At 42.4% G+C, this 12,964-nt stretch overlaps 1 protein-coding gene across 3 annotated transcripts in view; it reads left to right on the top strand.

Moving 5' to 3' along the window:
- The window catches only part of LOC127360381 (platelet-derived growth factor receptor beta), a 14,806-nt gene extending 3,671 nt beyond the window's left edge, over positions 1-11,135 (top strand). The window contains exons 6-27 of one of the 3 annotated variants that reach the window (XM_051394775.1): positions 1-59; positions 201-282; positions 380-454; positions 540-723; positions 879-994; positions 1,093-1,204; positions 1,273-1,363; positions 1,454-1,562; positions 1,863-1,957; positions 2,385-2,517; positions 3,322-3,426; positions 3,581-3,685; positions 4,648-4,750; positions 5,184-5,308; positions 5,991-6,103; positions 6,289-6,411; positions 6,548-6,659; positions 6,757-6,856; positions 6,983-7,088; positions 7,390-7,507; positions 7,605-7,743; positions 10,604-11,135. The exon at positions 1-59 is cut by the window's left edge and continues 72 nt beyond it. In XM_051394775.1, the coding sequence (XP_051250735.1) occupies positions 1-59; positions 201-282; positions 380-454; positions 540-723; positions 879-994; positions 1,093-1,204; positions 1,273-1,363; positions 1,454-1,562; positions 1,863-1,957; positions 2,385-2,517; positions 3,322-3,426; positions 3,581-3,685; positions 4,648-4,750; positions 5,184-5,308; positions 5,991-6,103; positions 6,289-6,411; positions 6,548-6,659; positions 6,757-6,856; positions 6,983-7,088; positions 7,390-7,507; positions 7,605-7,743; positions 10,604-10,730 (2,432 nt within the window). In that variant the 3' untranslated portion in view covers positions 10,731-11,135. Of the gene's footprint in view, positions 60-200; positions 283-379; positions 455-539; positions 724-878; positions 995-1,092; positions 1,205-1,272; positions 1,364-1,453; positions 1,563-1,862; positions 1,958-2,384; positions 2,518-3,321; positions 3,427-3,580; positions 3,686-4,647; positions 4,751-5,183; positions 5,309-5,990; positions 6,104-6,288; positions 6,412-6,547; positions 6,660-6,756; positions 6,857-6,982; positions 7,089-7,389; positions 7,508-7,586; positions 7,744-10,603 lie in introns of all 3 variants that reach the window. The other 2 variants (XM_051394774.1, XM_051394776.1) reach the window with 2 other exon arrangements.
- The last annotated feature ends 1,829 nt before the right edge of the window (positions 11,136-12,964 follow it).

The raw sequence follows: 12,964 nt of genomic DNA, 5'->3' as shown, positions 1-12,964 counted from the left end.
ATTGCACCGTTAAAGACGCTGAGATGGTCTTCTTCACCTGGGACTTCCCCCGCAGACAGGTACCTGTGTGTGTGTCTGTCTCTCTCTCTCTCTCTCTCTCTCTCTCTCTCTCTCTCTCTCTCTCTCTCCGACTGCCTGTCTGTCTGAATTGTGTGTGTCACCAAACTCTGTGATGTCATCAAACTGTCTTGTTTCTTCAGGAAATCGAGCCTCTGACCGACTTCCTGCCCAATCAGATCCGCTCCTTCGTTAACATCTCCATGGCAATGGTGGCAGACTCTGGTAGGTGGCTGCTTCCTGGTTATCAGTTGCTATGGTAACGATGGTAAAATCAGCTGTTGTTGTTGTGACGACAGTGTGTGTGTTTCCTACCCTACAGGTGTGTATGTGTGTGAGGTTAAGGAGACAATGGAGGAACGAACAGTGAAGAAAAACATCACTGTGACCGTCCTCGGTGAGTCCACAGACAGGTTACTGCAGACAGACAGGTTACTGCAGACAGACAGACAGGTACAGGTAACCTGTCGCTCTCTCTGCAGAGCGAGGTTACGTCTACCTGTGGCCGACAGGTGAGACCAACCTGTCGTCTCTCCTCCACCAATCAGTGGAGTTCAGTGTGGAGGTTGATGCCTACCCCCCCCCCACCTTCATCTGGACCAGAGACAACCAGACCGTTACCATGGAAACCACCGCCATCGCCACCACACACCTGAGTGGAACAAGGTAGGTCAAAGGTCAAATCACACCTTCAGTGACAGACTGCTCACCTGTTCACCTGACTGACTGACTGACTGACTGACTGACTGATTGATTGATTGATTGATTGATTGATTGATTGATTGATTGATTGACTGATCGACTGATTGATTGATGTGCAGGTATTTGAGCACACTGACGTTGGTTCGAGTTCGGATGGATCAGACAGGAAGTTACACAGTGACCGTTTCCAATGACGATGATGTTGACAACATTGTCTTTAACCTGGAGGTCAAAGGTCAGAGAATGTGAGACAGAGAGACAGGATGATTGACAGACAGACAGGTATCTCACTGTGTGTGTGTGTGTGTGTGTGTGTGTGTGTGTGTGTGGCAGCCGCCCCCAGGATCACCTCTCTGTCGGAAGTTGGCCGTTCAGCAGTTCTGTGTGTCAGCGAGGGAGCTCCGCCCCCTTCAGTCACCTGGTACACCTGTCCCAGCTCACACAGGTAAACACACACTCACACTCACACACAACACTGCACTTGTTGTCACGGTAACCGTGTGTCTCCTGCAGGTGCAGCAATTTAACTGGCGGCTGGAGGAGCCTATCAGCAGCCTCAGAGGACGGGGCTCTGAACATTACTGAGGAGAGAGGAGTTACCCAGGTAACAGTGACCTCATCAGTGTGATGTCATCAGTCCTAATGATGTCAAAATGGTTGAAAGCTGTTTGTGTGTGTGTGTTTACCTGTGCAGGTACGCAGTGTGTTGACTCTCCACAGTCTCATCTCTCTGTCAGCTGTTCGCTGTGAGTCCAAAAACTCTGCAGGACGCCACAGCAGAGAGCTCCGGATCCAGTCCAACTGTATGTACAAATACTGCAATACTGGGTAGTACTGCAGTGCTTCTGTAATACTACAGTAATACTACTGTAAGATACTGTAATACTACTGTAATACTACTGTTAAAATACTGTAATATTACAGTAATACTACTGTAAGATACTGTAATACTACTGTAATAATACTGTAATACTACTGTAATATTACAATAAAACTACTGTAATACTACACTATAACTCTGAACTCTGAATACTGTAGTTGTACTCTGTCCCTGTCTCGCTCTCTCTCCCTGTCTCTCTGCGTGTCTCTCTGTGTGTCCCCAGCTCTTCTTTCTCAGGTGGCGGTGTTGGCAGTAGTTCTGGTTCTGGTCGTCCTTGCCTTCGTGTTCCTTGTCATTCTCATCCTCCTGTGGAGAAAGGTCAGTACTCACTGCAGTACTGTAGTGGTACTGATGTGGTACTGTGGTGGTACTGTAGTACTGTAGTACTGTAGTGGTACTGCTGTGGCTCAGAGGCAGAGCAGGTCGTTCCCCAATCGGAAGGTTGTGGGTTCGATCCCCGGCTCCTGGTGCCACATGTCGAAGTATCCTTGAGCAAGATACTGAACCCCGAATTGCTCCCGATGCCGTGCATCGGTGTGTGAGTGTGTATGAATGTTAGTTTCTGTTCGATGGACTTTGCCATCACTGAGTGAATGTGTGTGAAAGGGTGAATGTGGCACGTAGTGTAAAAGCGCTTTGAGTGGTCGGAAGACTAGAAATGCGCTATACAAGTACAGGTCCATTTACCATGTCGTACTGTAGTACTGTAGTAGTACTGTAGCTGAGCTGTCCTTCCTGTTCGTAGAAACCTCGTTATGAAGTTCGTTGGAAAGTGATTGAATCAGTGAGTCCTGATGGACAGCAGTACACCTACCTGGACCCTGCCCATATGCCCTACAACCTCGCCTGGGAGGTCCCTCGAGACAACCTAGTCCTAGGTAATACTCTGTTTATATCAGTACTGACTGTTTATATCAGTTTACAGACTGTTTATATCAGTACGGACTGTTTATATCAGTTTACAGACTGTTTATATCAGTACTGACTGTTTATATCAGTTTACAGACTGTTTATATCAGTACAGACTGTTTATATCAGTACTGACTGTTTAAATCAATATACAGACTGTTTATATCAGTACAGACTGTTTATATCAGTACTGACTGTTTAAATCAATATACAGACTGTTTATATCAGTACTGACTGTTTATATCAGTACTGACTGTTTAAATCAATATACAGACTGTTTATATCAGTACTGACTGTTTATATCAGTATAGAGACTGTTTATATCAGTAGTGCTTGCTCATGGTGGTACTGTTGGGTCTCTGTAATTAATGTTATAAAGAGTTCGGTCTAGACCTGCTCTATTTGAAAAGTGTCCTGAGATAACTTCTGTTATGAATTGGCGCTATACAAATAAAATTGAATTGAATTGAATTGAATTACTGACTGTTTATATCAGTACTGACTGTTTAAATCAATATAAAGACTGTTTATATCAGCACTGACTGTATATACACCCCACCCGTCTGTCTGTCTGTCTGTCTGTCTCTTACTGTCTGTCTGTCTGTGTGTCCGTCTTTCCGTTTGTCTGTCTGTGGGTCTGTCTGACTATCTGTCTGTCTGTCTGTCTGTCTGTCCGTCTTTCCGTTTGTCTGTCTGACTGTCTGTAACTGTTTGTCTGCCTGTCTGCCTGTCTGCCTGTCTGCCTGCCTGTCTGCCTGTCTGTCTGTCTCTAGGTCCGGTGTTGGGTTCAGGTACATTCGGTCGTGTGGTTGAGGGAACCGTCTCTGGTCTGCTTCACTCTCACTCTTCGACTAAAGTCGCTGTCAAGATGGTCAAGCGTACGTACCTGTCTGTCTCTCTGTCTGTGATCTTCTGAAAGTCAAACGATTTCTCTCCTGATGTCAGGATGTTCCAGTGAACCAGTCTGATTGGTTATTGGTTATTGGTTATTGATTATTGGTTATTGATTATTGATACTGTGTGTGTGTTCAGCCAGCAGCGGTGCCGTTCAGTCTCTAATGTCGGAGTTGAAGGTTTTGGTTCATCTCGGTCCTCACCTGAATGTCGTCAACCTGCTGGGAGCGTGCACGGGAGGAGGTTTACAGTTTGATCTTGACTTAATCCTAACCTAGTTTTAAACTAACCCTAAACTAATAATAAACTAATTTTAAATAAACTGATAATAAACTAATAATAAACTAACCCTTAACTAATAATACACTAACAATAAACTAATATTAAACTAACGTTTAACTAATAATAAACTAACCCTTAACTAACAATAAACTAATAATAAACTAACCCTTAACTAATAATATACTAACAATAAACTAATATTAAACTAGTTTTAAATAAACTAATGTTTAACTAATAATAAACTAACCCTTAACTAACAATAAACTAATAATAAACTAACCCTTAACTAATAATACACTAACAATAAACTAATATTAAACTAGTTTTAAATAAACTAATGTTTAACTAATAATAAACTAACCCTTAACTAACAATAAACTAATAATAAACTAGTTTTAAATAAACTGATAATAAACTAATAATAAACTAACCCTTAACTAATAATAAACTAATAGTAAACTAACCCTTAACTAATAATAAACTAACAATAAACTAATGACAAACTAATGACAAACTAATAATAAACTAACAATAAATTAATGATAAACTAATGATAAACTAATAATAAACTAATAACAAACTAACAATAAACTAATAATAAACTAACAATAAACTGATAATAAACAACAATAAACTAATAATAAACTGATAATAAAGTAATAATAAAGCAACTACACTAACCTATTAGTCAGAGCTAACAGAGTTAACAGGGCTAACAGAGCTGTACTGCAGCCAGCCAGCCACCAGGGGGCGAGAGAGGGCTACTGGAGAGCTGTGGATGTACATTAAATATTCTCTAACGAGTTAATGAATTAACCAACTGTTGCACACAGGGAGACGCCACCTGCTGGAGGAACAGAGAACTGCAGCTCAACATACAGGACACACTGACTGTCTGTCTGCCTGTCTGTCTGTCCGTCCAGGTCCTGTCTATCTGATCACTGAGTTCTGTCGTCATGGAGACCTTGTGAACTACCTACAGAGGAACAAACACACCTTCTTACAAAGCGACGCACACACCAAGAGGTCAACACACACACACTAACACACACACACACACACACACACACACAGTATATCCTCTGTCTGTCTGTCTGTCTGTCTTTCAGTTTCAGGTTACTGTTGTTTAGTTTTATTTCTAAGATAAACAAACATTATAAAACAGCAGTAACCATGTTAGTTTTTGTGTTTGAATGTTTACTGGGGCTTGTGATTAAACAAATATGTACACATTTATGACATTAATAAACAAACAACAGTCAGTGTGTGTCGCAGTGGGTTTTCTGTGAACACTTCCTGTCCCCCATCAGCAGCAGGTCTGTCTATAAGGACCGGTCTCTAGGTCCAGGCTGTGTCCACTGAGTCTGTACGTTGTCGCTGTGGTCTGTTTAGGGACAAATAAAACTCCATTTTACTCTCACTCTGTGTACATTGAGTGTGAGTGTCTCTCGCCCTGCAGTGACAGTGATGGAGGTTACATGGACATGAATAAAGAGGAGAGCCTTCAGTACGTCGCCATGAAGGAGCTCAGCTACGCTGACATCGAGCCTGCGCTGTACGAGACGCAGTACACAGCGCCAGCTGGTATGTGTGCGACACTACAACGTTAATTTATCATTGTTATGAATATTAAACATCAATAAAGAATATATCCACCAATCAGCAGTAACACTGTGAGCACTGGACACCCTGACTGGTCCCAGACCAGCAGACTGCTCTGCATTGTGTGTTCTGACCCCTTTCTATCAGAACCAGCATTAACTGTTTCAGCAGTTTGAGCTACAGTAGCTCGTCTGTTGGATCGGATCACACGGGCCAGCCTTCACTCCCCACCTGCATCAATGAGCCTCGGCCCCCCATGACCCTGTCTCTGGTTCTGTTCCTTCCTTGGACCACTTTTGATAGGTACTGACCTCTGCAGACCGGGAACCCCCCACAAGAGCTGCAGGTTTGGAGATGTTCTGACCCAGTCGTCCATCACAATGTGGTTCTTGTCAAATTGGATCAGATCCTCACGCTGCACATTTCTCCTTCACATCAACTCTGTTCAGTGCCTGATATACCCCCCTCCCCCCCACCCCACACTGACAGGAGATACCCAGATACCCAGTGTTACTGGCAGTGCTCACTGTGTTAGTGCTGATCAGTGGAGATTATATTATTGAGATAATAAGTAATAATTTTCACTTTCTTTATCTCATTAACTTAATTTTGTTATATGCACTGTCTGTCTGTCTCAGTGACTCTTCCTGTCATTCTCATTCAGACCAGCAGGAGGCCTCTCTCCTCCTCAGTGACTCTCCACTCCTGACTGTCAACGACCTCCTCAGCGTCTCCTTCCAGGTCTCTCAGGCCATGGACTTTCTCTCCACCAGAAATGTACGATCACTGATCAATACATCGCTAATCAATGCATCACTTATCAATACATCACTGACCAATGACCTGTAGTTACAACAGTTACATTCATGATTTTTGTCGCTTTCATAAAGATTAGATTTAGACTTCCGATCATGTTCCATGTTCACGTTGCCTGTTCACACGTGGCGTTGCGTGCCTTCCAGTGTGTCCACAGAGACCTGGCAGCGAGGAACGTTCTGGTCTGTGAGGGGAAGCTGGTGAAGATCTGTGACTTTGGTTTAGCCAGAGACCTGACGAATGATCAGGATTACATCGCCAGAGGAAATGTCAGTGAACTTCTTTCAAATGATTTTATTTATATATATGAGTAAATCTATCATTAATATATGTTAGTAAATCTATCATTAATATATGTGTAAATAAATGAATTAAAAGTATTGGATCCACATGTTAAACTCTCAGAGCTTCCTGCCTGTGAAGTGGATGTCTCCAGAGAGTATTTTCCAGAGCGTTTACAGCAGTCAGAGCGACGTCTGGTCCTACGGAGTCCTACTGTGGGAGATCTTCTCTCTGGGTAACCAGTCTGAACCAGTTTGAGCTATACTCATGAGTCTGAACCAGTTTCACACAGTATAACCAGTATAACCAGTATTATGTGTATTTTGTCCCAGGTGGGAGCCCATACCCCGACCTCCCCATGACGCAGGAGTTTTACTCTGCTCTGAAGAGAGGGTACAGGATGAGCCGACCTGACCACGCTCCACACAACATGTATGACTCCTGCATGTTTACATGTTTTCTTCACTTTAGATGTTGTAAACATGTTGTGTACACGTGTCATACACACTGAGAAGGGTCCATTCACATGTCCGACTCCTCTTTGTGTTCTGTATTCAGCTTTGATCTGATGAAACAGTGCTGGGAGGAGAAACCTCAGTCAAGACCTTCTTTCTCCTCATTGGTCGTCTCTGTGGGCAACATGTTGACTGACGAATACAAAAAGGTACCAACTGACTTTATCCTTCATCCTGCTTCATTCTGTGAACAGAGACAGAGATAGTGCACAGTTTACTCACTGTTTCTTTCAGCTCTTCACTTTGAACCATTTCCAGTATTCCAACAGAGAGTTTGTCTGCAGTTAATCTGTGTATTGATTATTGGAGGAATAACGACTAATGGAGGAGAGTTCCTTCTCATTCAGTCTGATGTTGTTTATTTCTCACATTCACCTCTTTTCTCCTGACTTACACACACTTCCTGTCATTATCTGTTGCTGTTGTTGTTATTGTTGTTGTTGTGTACAGTGTTATCTCCAGCTGACTGAGAACTTCCTGCGAGGTAAACATCCAGCTGTTGTTCGATCCAGAATGAGTCCATCCAGAGCAGCAGGAGATCAGACTGACGGAAAGACAGACATAAACGGTTAGAAACACGTTCTGTCTCTACAGAAGATCAATACTGATCATTTTATTGATCATTTTATTGATTAATGAAGCCCCAGCCTCTGTGCTGTTTACAGGAAGTCCCGACCCTCAAGTGAACATTCATCTGCTGGAGGCGGAGCCAGAGGAGGCAGGCCCCTCCCACGGCACTTACGTCATCCCAATCACTGACATCACCATAGAAACCAGCAGTGGAGCTGCGCCGGACGCAGTCAGGTACCAACATCCCATAATAATACAACCAATAAATACTCAATAAATAACATGAACTTTTATTATTATTCAATTCATTTCAATTCAGTTTTATTTGTATAGCGACAATTCATAACAGAAGTTATCTCAGGACACTTTTCAAATAGAGCAGGTCTAGACCGAACTCTTTATAACATTAATTACAGAGACCCAACAGTACCACCATGAGCAAGACCTTGGAGACAAGGGCAAGGAAACACTGCCTGTTAAAAGGCAGAAACCTAGGACAGATCCTCCGGCTCTAGGTGGGTGGTCGTCTGTCTCGACCAGTTGGGGTGAGAGAGAGAGAGAGAGAGAGAGACAGAGAGAGACAGACAGACAGACAGACAGGTGCACAGCAACAACAGTATTGGCAATGGCAATCTAGCAGGACCATGGCAGGAGGCTCCACCAGGATCAATAAGAACCTGCGAGATGAGAAAGCACAAGAACTCCGGGGAAGAAGTGAAGTTAGTAACATGCATTAATGGAACATGAATGAGTGCAGAAAGAGAGAGAGGAAGAGAGGAGCTCAGTGCACCATGGGAAATCCCCCTGACAGTCTAGGCCTATAGCAGCATAACTAAGGGATGGTTCAGGACTCACCTGATCCAGCCCTAACTATAAGCTTTATCAAAGAGGAATGTCTTAAGCCTACTCTTGAATGTGGAGAGGGTGTCTGCCTCCCGAACCACAACTGGAAGCTGGTTCCACAGGAGAGGAGCTTGGTAACTGAAGGCTCTGGCTGCTGTTCTACTTTTAGAGACTATAGGAACCACAAGTAGCCCAGCATTCAGAGAACGTAGTGTTCTAGTGGGGTAATAGGGTACTATGAGCTCTTTAAGATATGAAGGGGCCTGACCATGAAGAGCTTTATAGGTGAGGAGGAGTATTTTAAATTCAATTCTACATTTTATAGGGAGCCAATGCAGAGTAGCTAGTACAGGAGAGATGTGATCTCTTTTTCTAGTTCCTGTCAGTACTCGTGCTGCAGCGTTCTGAATTAATTGGAGCGTTTTAATGGACTTATTGGGGCAACCTGATAATAAAGAGTTGCAGTAATCCAGCCTTGAAGTAACAAATGCATGGATTAGTTTTTCTGCATCTGTCTGTGATAGGATGTGTCTAATTTTTGTAATATTACGTAAATGAAAGAAGGCAGTCCTAGAGGTCTGCTTTATGTGGGAGTTAAAAGACAAATTCTGATCAAAGATAACTCCAAGATTCCTGACAGTGGTGCTAGAGGCCAAGTTAATGCCATCTAGAGTAACTATATCTTTAGACAATGAGTCTCTAAGGTTTTTGGGGCCAAGAACAAGATGATGATGGTGATGATGGTGGTGATGATGATGATGATGATGTGGTGATGGTGGTGATGATGATGATGGTGATGATGGTGATGATGATGATGATGATGATGTGATGATGGTGATGATGACAATGATGACAATGATGGTGATGATGACCATGATGATGATGATGATGATGTGATGATGGTGATGATGATGATGATGATGATGGTGGTGGTGGTGGTGGTGATGATGATGATGATGATGATGATGATGATGGTGGTGGTGGTGGTGACACCCCCCCCTTTTTTTACAATAAAAAAAAAAAAAAAAAAGGAAGGGGGGGAGAAAAAAAAAAAAAAAAAAAAAAAAAAAAAAAAGGGGGGGGGAGGAAAAAAACCACGGGGAGGAAAAAAGACAGTGATGGTGATGAGAAGACCACTGAGGAATATAGACAGTAAAAAAAAGATGGTGATGATGAAGACCACTGTGAGGAATATAGACAGTGATGGCGACAACACTGGAAAGTTCCCGGCGACAACACGGCGAAGTCGGCGGCGACGAGCGATGTCCGGGCTGCAGACGCTTTCACACAGAGTCCCGGCGTACACCACCTGTTGTTTATGAGCACGGACAGTCCCCTCCTTTCTTCATGTCGGTCCTCACTCGGTATCTCTCGATGATGATGCAGTGATGTATGATCTCTTCACTACCCCCCCCCCCCTCCATGATGATGATGATGGTGATCATGATGATGACGGTAGTGGTGATGATGATGGTGATGATGATAATGATGATGTGATGATGGTGATGATGATGATGATGGTGGTGATGATGGTGGTGGTGATGATGATGATGATGATGATGATGGTGATGATGACGATGATGATGATGTGATGACGGTGATGGTGATGATGATGATGTGATGGTGATGATGATGATGATGATGATGATGATGATGATGGTGATCATGATGATGATGGTAATGGTGATGATGATGTGGTGATGATGATGATGATGATGATGATGTGATGATGGTGATCATGATGATGATGGTGATCATGATGATGATGGTGATGATGATGATGATGATAGTGGTGGTGGTGGTGCTGATGGTGCTGATGAAGATGATGGTGGTGGTGATGATGATAATGATGATGTGATGATGGTGATGGTGATCATGATGATGATGATGGTGATGATGAAGATGATGATGATGATGTGATGATGGTGATGATGATGGTGATGATGATGTGATGGTGATGATGATGATGATGATGATGATGGTGATCATGATGATGATGATGATGGTGATGATGACGATGATGATGATGATGATGATGTGGTGATGATGATGATGATGATGTGATGATGGGGATCATGATGATGATGGGGATCATGATGATGATGATGATGATGATGATGATGATGGTGGTGGTGCTGATGGTGCTGATGAAGATGATGGTGGTAGTGATGATGGTGCTGATGATGATGATGGTGGTGGTGATGACGATAATGATGATGATGATGATGATGATGATTTGTCTCCTCTGCAGCCCTGAGCTTTCAGACTCTCAGGACGTAGTGGGAGGACAGGAAGTGAAACCATCAGAGGACAAGGAGGAGGAGGTTGAAGAGCCTTCATCCTGCAGACACGAGGAAGAGGAGGAGAGCTGCCTGTGAAGGTTCAGCTGCCTTCGAGATCAGATGGAGGGTTTAATTAATCCAGTGTTTCTTCCTCCTGCCAGGCAGTGCAGAAGGGGATTTTGCCCTGTATGAGGTTATTTTCCCCACAGTGCTGACTGAAAGGCTGCCTAATGAAATTTGGGCTTTTATATGCTCAGGTTTGAGTCCTTAAACAGGAAGCCGAACGACTATATTCCTGTTGAAACGAGTTGTGTTCACACTGTGCAGCAGGTCCTGAATCAGATTTATAACTTTATAATATTCAGCCTCATATTCTTCATATATATTCTTTATATCCTGGATCGTCTGTATTATATCTGTATTATATCTGCCTTTGTTTATTCAGATGCTCTGATTCTGTCAGAACTCAAGCTCTTTATCCAAATAAATTTCAAAATAAAATGCAGCAGTTTATTTTCATTTGTTTTAAACTTTAAATGTTTCATCTACGGAGTAATCTAACGCGGGGCGCTGTTGGGTTCACGAGTAGGAATATAGAAGTTGTCCAGTTACTGCCAAAGAAAACATATTTTTAACCCTTGAGGCACCTTTAAAATGAACATACAAGTTTGAACCAGGGTACCTAAGATGGTCCCTCATAAAAGTTTCACAAAAATGTCATATATAAATATTTCTTTTCACTTTCATCTTTTCAACAACTTCAGACCTAACCATAGATATAAAGTTTTTATTATTTTCTTTTATGTTTTTTGCCATTGTCATTAAAACACCTGATTTTCTCAATGGGAAAAACACAAAATATGATTATTTTCCAAAAATGAGGTGCAAAGTGGAATATTTGGAATGAGGTTATAAGAGCCTTGATTAGGTCAATAATTGATAACAACATTGATTTGGATGCATTATTGTTTTTGGAGCAATGTTAGTTCGCAAACATTTACAAGTTTGAACCTGGGGACCCAAAATGGTCCCTCATAGAAGTGTTACAAAAATGTCATATATAAATATTTCTTTTCACTTTCACCACATCAAATCTTTTCAACAACTTCAGACCATAAATATAAGGTTTTTTTATATATATATATATTTTGTATCTTTTTATGCCCTTTTTGTCATAAGATGTCATGTGTATTGTCTTTTGCGTGTGTTCACAATTCAAGGCATAAACCACTGATTTGAGGTGCATGTTATATACATGTGCTCCACCAGGATCAATAAGAAACTGCGAGACGAGAAAGCACAAGAACTCCGGGGAAGAAGTGAAGTTAGTAACATGCATTAATGGGACATGAATGAGTGCAGAAAGAGAGAGCAAGAGAGGAGCTCAGTGCATCATGGGAAATCCCCTGACAGTCTAGGCCTAAAGCAGCATTACTAAGGGATGGTTCAGGACTCACCTGATCCAGCCCTAACTATAAGCTTTATCAAAGAGGAATGTCTTAAGCCTACTCTTGAATGTGGTGAGGGTGTCTGCCTCCCGAACCACAACTGGAAGCTGGTTCCACAGGAGAGGAGCTTGGTAACTGAAGGCTCTGGCTCCTGTTCTACTTTTAGAGACTATAGGAACCACAAGTAGCCCAGCATTCAGAGAACGTAGTGTTCTAGTGGGGTAATAGGGTACTATGAGCTCTTTAAGATATGAAGGGGCCTGACCATGAAGAGCTTTATAGGTGAGGAGGAGGATTTTAAATCCGATTCAAAATTTTACAGGGAGCCAGTGCAGAGAAGCTAGTACAGGAGAGATGTGATCTCTTTTCCTAGTTCCGGCAGTACTCGTACTGCAGCGTTCTGAATTAATTGGAGCGTCTTAATGGACTTATATAAATATTGAGAAACAAACAAGTCATAAAGGCAGAATGTACACGTTTGGTCCCCCAAGGTGCCTCAAGGGTTAATATAGTGCTCACTTAAACCCCTCCGTCAGTCGGACCCCGCCCTCACTTCCCTTCGTGATGTGGAACAAAGAGAAGTTCAGAAAAGTGCTGAATGCTGAAAAACAAAAATAAAAGTTCCTCTTTTAGTCTGAAAGTTTTTTGTCCAATCTGACCATCAGCTGTTGACATTCAATCATTCAGTCTTAAATCACACGTTCACCTACAGCGGTGGAAAGTAACTGAGTACAGTTACTAAACAAAGTCAATGTACTCAGAATACTTCATACCAGAGCTTTACTTTACCGTCCTGTCCAATAAAAACCATGTATCGCCAGATTTGTTGATGATGTTTGTGATGAAGTGATGGATGAAGAGTTTCTTTAAGTGTTGATAAAA

Source organism: Dicentrarchus labrax, unplaced genomic scaffold, assembly GCF_905237075.1.
Source record: "Dicentrarchus labrax unplaced genomic scaffold, dlabrax2021, whole genome shotgun sequence".
Taxonomy (NCBI): Eukaryota; Metazoa; Chordata; class Actinopteri; family Moronidae; genus Dicentrarchus; species Dicentrarchus labrax.
This window is presented reverse-complemented; position numbering and strand designations above follow the sequence as displayed.